Source organism: Pundamilia nyererei, unplaced genomic scaffold (genome assembly GCF_000239375.1).
Source record: "Pundamilia nyererei isolate P.nyererei 1_Seehausen unplaced genomic scaffold, PunNye1.0 scaffold00036, whole genome shotgun sequence".
Lineage (NCBI taxonomy): Eukaryota > Metazoa > Chordata > Actinopteri > Cichliformes > Cichlidae > Pundamilia > Pundamilia nyererei.
Genome location: NW_005187437.1, coordinates 2,675,101 through 2,685,350, shown reverse-complemented (window position 1 = coordinate 2,685,350; position 10,250 = coordinate 2,675,101). Strand labels below are relative to the sequence as shown.

Below are 10,250 nucleotides of genomic sequence, written 5' to 3'. Positions count from 1 at the left end.
GGGGGGGGGGTAGCTGTGTGAGCACAGAGGAATGACCTGAAAATGCTGAAACTACAAACAACAAATTAGAGGTCAGTGCTTAGATGCACGGCGCTCATATCAAACATTCAAAGGGATGTTTTTTTAAATTTATCAAGTGAGACGGAAAGACACAAGAAAGAAAAATGGTGTAGCAGGAGAAAAGGTCAGAGGACATCAAGCAGTGAAATACAGTGAAATTCATTTTGTTTTTCTTTCTTAGTTGCTGTTTGTATTGAAAAAGAGTAAATTGCATTTCCTGGTGTGTGTGTGTGTGTGTGTGTGTGTGTGTGTGTGTGTGTGTGTGTGTGTGTGTGTGTGTGTGTGTGTGTGCAGAAATACCAAGTTGACACCAAGTTAACATGAATTTTGTGAATTTTAGATGCTTTTGCAGCATATACTTTCACGCTAGGAAGGATGATTTTTTTGATTTCATGTCAATTAGTACGCAATTTATTTCGTTGGTTATTTTGTAAATTTGTCAAGGCAACAAATGTTGCTTGTAGCTGTGCAAATGAACCTCAACTTGGAGCTTTTCAGTGAGGTGTCGTCGGCTTCTCCTGACGATGTACTGTGTGTCTTTTATAGCACGCTTGAATCCACTTTGGTCCAGATATTTGTAACACACACTGTGTGCTAAATGGAAAATTGGAGAGAAAGTTCTCTCTGAAGCATGGATTTCTTGGCACTGAGAAGTCGATAATCCAAAAACCGCGTGCACTGCCTTTTTTTTTTCTTTTTTTTTTGACAGGTCGGGCAATGCAGATTGTCAATTAAATTTGTGTCTGGTGAAATATTGATAGCCACCGGTTCTTTTTTATTTTTATTTTACTTTAAAGACCAGGTTTACGGATTCTCCTCCTAGGTTATGGATCTAGAATACGTTAATACCATCTTCCCTTCGTTTGATTTTCACTGCTGCTGCTGATAATAAATTCCATGTTGCAGGTATGAATCTCTGTAATCCCGGAACTGTGAATTATGGATATAATTTATTGGATTTTTTGGGCTCCTGTACTCATATTTTTCAATAATTAAGTGCAGAGTTGAAAAGATGCTTACTCTGTAATTCCCAGAGTCTTTTACTTGAACAGAGAATATTGAAAATATGAATGCAATTTTGACAGGAAACAAATTATAATTCCTGACTTTTATGAAGTAGTTTGCAATGCAATGAAAAGATTAGCTGTCAAGTAAAAGTATGTGAAACGGGCATATCTGCAGCATTTTTTTATTTAAAGCAAAATAAATTATTAAATGAATATAAATGAATTGTAAATACTCAGTTTTCATTAAGAGTTCAAAGTGTGTCTGCTTCATATATATCGCATCTACACATGTCTATAAAGCACCACATCAATGGGCATATAGCTTTTAAAACTTGCATGTGCGTGCGTGCGTGCGTGTGTGTGTGTGTGTGTGTGTGTGTGTATCCATTAAGTCTGTCCCTCTCCATCTGTCTGGGAGTGTGAATGGGCCAATTACCATTGCATTGCAGGGGTCAAGCGGGTTGACGTCTTAATTGGTTCTCTCCACAGGGCTTCTTCAAGCGCACCGTCCAGAACAACAAGCGTTACACATGTATAGAGAACCAGAGCTGCCAGATTGACAAGACCCAGAGAAAGCGCTGCCCATACTGCCGCTTCCAAAAGTGCCTCACCGTCGGCATGAAGCTAGAAGGTACAAAAACATATTTGTGTTACGCAGTTTAGCTTATCGACTCAACTAGAAATTACAAGCTTTGCTGATGTTTGGCTTCTGTAATTTGAATTAATTTTGACTTAAACATGGGAAACTGTTGGGAAGCAATGTGTTCAGTGTGCATCAGCAGCGGTGCATTATGTGTAGTGGTTAATAGTCTTTTCTGCATTAATCATATGTGTTGCTTGTAAAGTCTCACTCCTTAAAGTAACCAGTAACTAGAGAATGAATGTGGTGGAGAAAAAAGAAATAATCTGTCTTATGTTTTCTGGACTGTATGAGGAGTAAAACAGGAGATACTCAGCTAAGATACCTCAAAATTCCTGTAGTTAAGTACTCGCAATTACATTCCACTGCTGCCTATAACAAGTCAGCATCTAAGCCACTTGAATGCACTACACAGCCTCCAGGTTTGCTTTGACCAGAAGTCCTTCAAAATTACATTTTACTCAGAATATCGATGTTTTTTATAGCACTTATACAGTACAGTTTTTTTACAACTTCATGAATAGTTTACCACATATTTAGTCTATTCTGGGGTTTTATAGTAAACACTACTCACTAAAATATGATCTCGATGTTACAGTACACATCTGCAGAAGTGGAAAAGTAGATACAGGCTGGGGGGTTTTCTTTCTTTCTTTTTTTTACATTGTGTGTGCTGCACCATATATTTTTCAAGATATGATGCCTGTTTGCAATTACTGTTTCTGAAAGTTGTGGAGGAAAAAATTATAACATCGAGCAGTTAAAATTGGAGGTTGAGTGCTTCTGGACTTGCACAGAGGTGTTTTAAAAAACCTCTACCCAAGTTCTGGTGAAATGGCACGGCCAGTCTTTTTTCCATTAATTCACAGCTGAGCTGCACATTAGCTTTTGGTGGAAAGTATTCGTCCATGATCAATATGCATGTGAATAATTTCCTCCCATTGAGATATCCACTATTTAGAAGATGGTTAATATGTGCTCTGACAAAATGATTGCTCGTACGAAAGGAGAGGAATATATTTATTTAAACATTTAACAGTGAACATCTCAGTAATAGCCACTCTATACAGAGAACCTTGTAAAGTGAAGCCTTTCATTTCAAACCAGTGCCTTGAAATCCAGTATGGCTTATTAGTGTTTGTCACGGGGTCAGGGGGTGCTGGGGGTATCTGGTAGCCGTTGTGCACTTAGAGTTGCCAGACAAAGTAATAGATAAAATATTAGACTTGGCAGCAGACTGAGAATGGTAATGATGATACTTTTGGCTGGCCGTTTTGAGGCCTCTTTGTTTAATTTGAACACGGCTCAGAACCCTGGTCAAACATGCCCATTCAGAACTGACAGGACTGCAGACAAAAAGAAGGGGAGGGTTCAGCTTTTTCAAAAATAATATTTAAAACTGCCAGTTTTCCCTCACATACATTGATGATGCATTCTCTTCTGAAATCATTACATTTGGAGTGAATAAAGGGGCCTGAAGGTCATCTTTCCATTACAGCTTTGAAAGAAAAACTACATTAAAGCCAATGGTTGCAGCTGATTTGGTCCTACAAAATTACTTCAGTATTTTTAATAAAAGCAGCCGTTCTGCTATTCATCTCGTTTCAGTTTGATATTAAGACAAAATTCTTCACCCATTTGAAATTCAAACTAAATTAAAAATCCCAAGATCCCTGAAATGATCACATGCAACTAAGCAAAGTTAATATGTTAAAGAAATAAGACCCTTAGAGGATGAAAGTATAGCAAAGACAGCCTAACTAAAATCTTTCCGGAGGCTTCTCCCTTTACCTGCCATGTGTGGTTTAATTAATTGCCGTTAATAGTGAATGGCCGCTGGGCAGAATGTCCCGGCCTGTCATTTTCCAGCTGACAAGGGTGGGGAGGGGGTAGCGTTTGATTTGTTTTGCTGGCGGTAACTTTCAGCTCGGGGGCAAGACGGGCCCTGCAGCACTTTGTCAGGGGCCGGAAGCTGCAATGGGTGACTCCTGCCACAGCTGGTAAAGACCTCCCATGCAGAACGGCTGACACCCCTCACCACACACACACAAACTTTGCACACACATAGAGCTCTCACCGGTAAACACATGCATATATTCATGAGAAGCCCAAGAAAGGTGTTCAGAAGGCCACAGGCAAGAGGGAGAAGCTGTCATTTCATCTGAAAGAATGTGTACAATAGCAAAAGGAGGTTTGGGGTCATGTGCTTTGTTATTGCAATCTTTTCATTCCATTACACAGCAGCTTGCAGCAACATGTGATTTCAGGGCATCAAGTGGAAACCAAATGTGAGGAAATCTTGAAAGTTGACTTAAATTGCATTTTTGGGCCCTTACTTTAGGCCGTGCAGCGTTTAAGACTAGTGTAATGGAGGTGGCACTAAAGAGGTTTGTGTGTCTGTGTGTGAGAACCCTAATCTGTTTACACAGTCACATTTATGGTATGTAGTTATTGTCAAGGTTAGAATAGTTTTTAGAAATTTGAATGTAACTCTGCTCTATGTTACTGCAATGCCCTTTATAGTTAACAATATGCAACCGCTTGTGTTTCACTTTATCCCCGGACTAAGAGCTCAGTCCTGACTGTTCTGACACAACAACAAAAAAACTTTACATTTCAATGACGTCAGACGGAAATAATTTAAACATTGCTGCAACACATCACATTCTCCTCTGCATGCTTTTGCTGCAGGATAAGTGATTTACCTCTGACCCAGTTTGTTCAAATTCAAGATGTTTGCTGAAACAAACACTGCCTAACTTACAGTTAGAATAACGCTTGCAGAGATTACATTTAAATTATTAAATTAACCCCAAATTGAATCCCAACAATTAACCATCAGACTAATTTGGATGAGAGTGATCTTAACCCCAATATTTAAGCTGTGTTTCTCTTCTTCTCATTTATTAAAAGTACAGTAAATATTGTCTATTTTGTGGTCATTCAGTCAATGCATCATTTTCTTTCATTTTTGGAGGATTTTTACTATTAAAGAACAAAAAAATGAAAGAAAAACACACAAGCAAACATGGTGACGATGGGTCGGGCACATGCTGTATAGCATGTCTAGCTGTAGTAACTCAATAAGATATCAAAAGAAAAAAGATTTGATCCATTAGAACGTCATTCACTAAAGCTGATGAAGCGTGCCCTTTCCAAACAGCTCCCACTGGCGCAATTTTCTTTTTTGCTCAGTAATACAGTAGTTGCCTTGCATCATATGCTTCACTGAACTGCTTAATATTTCCTTCAAGAATACATCAAAGACAGGGCATAACAGTTGTATTTGCGATACTAAGAGTTTAAATCAGCATTGGTTCCACTGTGTGCCGTGTAAGGAAAGAGAAGATGCATAATGTTTTGTTGTCGTCTTGATGTATTTCAACAGACACAAAGAACGCAAAGCTTAATGATGTAATACAAGTTACTGACAGTTTCCTGCACATATTAAAGTGGACAGAATGTTTTTGAACTAGTAAATATAAATTAGGTTTTTGAACTGCAATTATTTTTTACATTGCAGTCCTCTGTAACATGTAAATTTATTAAGAGCCCCTCTGCTGAAATTAGCAGCACTGGCTGAGTGTTTGTATATTCTTCCTTGTATCCCTCTTGTTCCAATTTTTTATTTCCTCCCTGTCTCCATCTTCCTCGCTCTGATTTGTCTTCCATCAGCCTCCTAGTATCCGCAGTGGAAGCCGGGGAGCTGTCCCATTACTTATGCATAGGTATCATAGGTATTCATGTGTGTGCATGGGATAGGGCGCATCCAGAGCAGGGGTCGGGGCCCCGACATGACAAACAGGGTGTCAGCAAGTCTCCGCGGGACCCATTAATATGCCGGCAGCCGACAGGGATCCTCACCTACGCACGCTTAATATTCCTGTATATTAAACAACCATAAATCAGAGGATATAAGCAGCGAGGGCTGTATGTGTGATGTCTTCGAGAGTTTTAGTGGCTATGTGTAGGTGTCTGCTGAGATATTGTACTTGCTATAAAAATTCAGAGTGTGCATGTGCTTGTGTTTGTACATGTTTGAGAGGTACAGGGGGCATTGGACACTTGGGAGATGATGGTTTGGTCAGTTTTGGAATTTATGGATGATGTGTGCCTGGGTTTATGCATTTGTTGTGCTCTCAAATATTTAAAAAAAGGTGAACTCAGAATGTAAGGTCGCATTAGCCTTTTAGCCTAGCTTTGGCCCCGAAGCCTCATAGCTAACTCAGGATATCCCCTCGCTCAGACACAGTGATAAAATAAAGTTGAGTCTTAGTACATGAAGACAAAAAAGGAATTTTCCTTCCTTAAAAAAATGAAATACCAGCAAAAATATTTTAATTATTAAATATCAAAATGAAACTTAGAAGTATTCGAACTGTACAAAATAGCAAAACAACTAAATATGGAATATTGAATACATTTGTTTAAATGAATCAGCTTCCTCGAGTTATGAGCTGTCAGAATGCAGGTAGCACAGGCTGAAGAGGAGGAGTGGCAGCAATCTTTCACTGTATTTTAATAATAAAGCAAAGACCTGGGCAGAGTTATAATTGATTGAAAAACCTCCCTTTTAGAATTGTTTCCAATTTCTGACTTTTAATCCAATTTGATGCTCAGTTCTGGTAAAATAATTATAGTGGCTGATTTTAACATTCGTTTATATGTTGAAAATATCAGCGCTCACACTGCAGCTAAATTATTATTAGACTCAACTGGCTTTTTTCAAAATGTAAATGAGTTCACTCAACATCAACTCAAAGATTAGACTTAAAGTAAAGTCTAATAGATTTAAATGGATAAAATAGATTTAATGAAGCTTTATCTTCTTCAGTGACATGTCACAACACAATGCAAAGCCGCTACTTAAACTCAACAACCATGATTAAAATTTATGGGATAATTATTTAGTTAATAATGTTGCATTGTACATGACTGAATACTGGCTCTTCTGAAAAAGGAGGCAACAAATCCATACTCTTGATGCCCGGTTATAACTCACAAATGCACATACTAAAGCAGATAACCCGTACGCTGGGGAGAAAATGGCATTTCAGTGATTCAGAAGACCTTCGTTTGGCATAGAAAACTAGTTTGTTACTCTATAAAAAAAAAAGCCCTCCATAAAGCTATGACATGTTACTGTTCATCACGGATAGTGGAAAATCCAGGTTTGTTTTCATCATTGTAGCCAGGCTGTCATAGAGTCAGACTCTGTTGAACCTAGTATTCCTTTAACTTGTACTAGTAATGACTTTGAATTTCATCACAGGTATAAATAAAAAAAATCCTATACTTGATCCAGCTAACTCAGCTTATTGTAAACCAATTTTCTTACCTTCCTCTTATAACTACTGTTGGAGCAGTTATAAAATAGCTAACTGATCATTTTCAGGGGAAGGTCTATTTAAAGAGTTTCAATAATGATTTAGAGTTCATCACAGCACAGTAACAGCACTACTAAGAGTTGTGTGGACTCATCTCTGTGGTTGTCCTGTGCAGCATTCAAACCACTGATTACAATATTTTACTCCAGAAATGACAAAGATTGCACTGTGGGTATTAAATAAATTGGGGTGCAATGGTTTGAATCTGTCTAATAGACTCTAATTCTGTGCTAAGACTAATACTTTTGACATTATACATGCTTCAGTTGGGCAATATTATTAGAAAACACTGTAAATATTTTCATTGCTATGCAGATAATGCCCAGCTATATCTAGCTGTGAAGTCATATGACAAAATCAAAAAGTTACATTACAGGAATGTTTTAAAGATATAAAACCTGGATCCTCTTTAATTTTCTCCTCCTAAATTCAGACAAAATTGAGGTTATTATATATGTCCCAAATAATGTCCCAAAAATCCTTACAAGTATGGCATCTGACCGGATACTTACTCTGGATGGCCACTTTCACCACCAGTAACACTGTGAGAAATCATGGAATCATTTTTGACTAAGACATGTCATTCAGGGTGTTGGACTATTTCCTTATTATCAGATTGTTGTAAAAACTCTTTAAAAACTTTTCATCAAAAATGCTGCAGTGATAGTATGAACAGGAACAAGAAGAAGAGACTATATTTCTCTTGCTTCTCTTCATTGGCTCGTTAAATTTGAAATTAAAATCCTTCTCCTCAGACTCAAAGTAGTAAATGGTCTCGCCCCGTCAAATCTTAAAAACCTGATAGTACCATATTATTCTAATTGAGCATTTCAGACTTCAGGGTTACTTGTGGTTCCTAGAATTTCTAAAAGTAGAATGGGAGGCAGAGTGATTAGTTATGCTGCTCTAGGCTCAGGTTGCTGCTACAGGTTTCTTCCTGCTAAATGGGAGATTTTCCTTCCCACTGTTTCCAAGTGCTTATTTACAGAGGTTCCCTTGGTTTTTAGGGGATTTTTTTACAGAATACTGCAGAGTCCTTGAAGCCCCTTGAAGTGATTCTTGAATATCATTAGTGCATTGGTGCAATATAAATCAACCTAAATTGAACTTTTAATGTTTTGTCTCCATATATGCATTGTCCTCTTGCATTACTCACATCTTTTTCATTTACAATCTCAGGTTTGTGCACTTCTCTTTATTTTTGCCTCCGCCTTTATATCACCCAAATATTTGTCACATTTCCATACAACTCCTGTCAACCTCTGTCAATCAAGCTACGTGTGCAGTACACGCACCTTGTTATTTTTGTTATTGTATTTTTGTTCTTGCTTGCTTTTTTGTAGGCGGTTGTCATTGTCTTATGTAATATTCAGTTACACAAGTCTATGCCTCTAAAATCAGAAACAACACAAACATCCCTTACCTGACAACGCTGCCAATAAGTTTAAGTTTCAGTCTGCAACAGTCTGCAAAGTTTTTGTTAAAAGGAAATTCAGTTACTGTTGGAAATTTCAGTTTTTAATGGAGTGACTTTTTTCTCATGCTTTTCATCCTTTAAACTTACAGCATCATAAGATTTGTTTTTCATCATAGGCTGAGTCTGTGCAGCATCCAACCCTTTAACATTTCTCCACCTCACTCACACCCATTCATCCTCTACCCCAATACACAGGCATGTACCATCCTCCTCCCTCCTTTCCCTCCCCCTTGTATATTAATCTGTGTTACATGAATGCAAATCACCTTGTTTAATTAGACACAAAGAGTCTGTGTGTAAGTGTGTGTGTATGTGTGTGTGGTGGCAAGACCAACACCCCCCAAACCTGATATTCATGATGTGATGTGGGTCCCTGGGTGTGGGCAGGCAAGAAAGGCAGTCGGGGCTTAATTTTGTTTTCCCAGTAGGGCCAACTATTAGTTTCTCAGCTCATTAATTACGCTGTTGTGGAGAATCATTAATAGTTAAAGTTGCTCCAAAATAATGTATAATGGATACATTTGACATGGCTCCTGAGTTCTTCTTCTTTTTTTTTTCTTTTGATGTATTTTTGAAGGGTCATGATAATCCCTGAGCCTGGCTGAGTGGGCACTGCATGGGGTTGACCTCAAGCGTGTTAAGACATGATTGTGTGAACGTTTGCATGTAAAATCAAGTCGCCGAGATGACAGTCGCCAAGTTGATTGTCTAGCGTGCCCCCGTCTCTTTATGCGATTCTGTGTCTGATGTTTTCTATGTTCAGGACTCTGTGTTTGCACGTGTTTTCTGCGTGTGAGTGTACGAAACGGTGATGCACACAAGCGGCATGTGGTTGTGTGAGTGTGTGCGTCTGGCCTTTCGGCTCCTCTTGCTCAGATCAGTGACAGGCACTTTTCGTGACGGAGGTCATTAAAATCACTCCCAAGGCAGCTCGGTGTCCGTGTGAGTGTGTGTCTATTCATGTATGCCTTTGTGCGGGTATCTGCCCATCTTAACCCCGAACTTCAATCCCCCACCACACCCTCTCAACACCCCCTCTTCAATTTTCTTCTTCTGTTCTTTCATTCATCCGTCAAGACATCGAGAGTCAGAGTGGATCGAGGCTGACTGGCTAAGATAGCTGATTACTCAGTGTGTATGAGCAGGTCAAATATATGTGCATTCATTAGCATATTCTTTTTGTATATGTGAAATTCTTTAAAAGAAAGAAGACCTTTAAGTCTACAATAAAACCCAAGTTGATATTCTGAAATATTGGTGTTAGTGAGTGTTTTTCTGCTGCATAGTGTCCCAGAAGTCCGTTAGCTGGTTGCACACTGGGCTACGCGAGCCTCGTCAGAGTAAGAGGTAATTAAGTATGAATAATTAACACCAGCGCCCCCCAACTGAGAGACAGCAGAGCGGCTTCCCCATGGCAGCAGTTCGACAGATCACACATGGCCCTCGTAGCAGTCCACTGTGTGCCCAGTTCGTTCATTATAAATACCCACAGCACAGACTCGTTGTGATCCTCGCCACAGGATGCTGCACCGAGGGGGGAGACAGGGGGCATCATGGGTATGTTTGTTTCACCAGAATAAAGAGACACAATGTACTTATTGTCAGGCTTTTAAGCTTTTGTTTTTTTGTGGGAGTTTTGTTAAAAAGAAAAAAGATTCTGGTAATTGACAGTGGTATTT

General features: G+C 38.9%; 1 protein-coding gene across 1 annotated transcript in view; it reads left to right on the top strand.

Moving 5' to 3' along the window:
• The window catches only part of nr5a2 (nuclear receptor subfamily 5, group A, member 2), a 67,417-nt gene that overhangs the window by 5,719 nt on the left and 51,448 nt on the right, over positions 1–10,250 (top strand). The window contains exon 3 of the mRNA XM_005730315.2: positions 1,557–1,698. Within this exon, the coding sequence (XP_005730372.1) occupies positions 1,557–1,698 (142 nt within the window). The remainder of the gene's footprint in view (positions 1–1,556; positions 1,699–10,250) is intronic.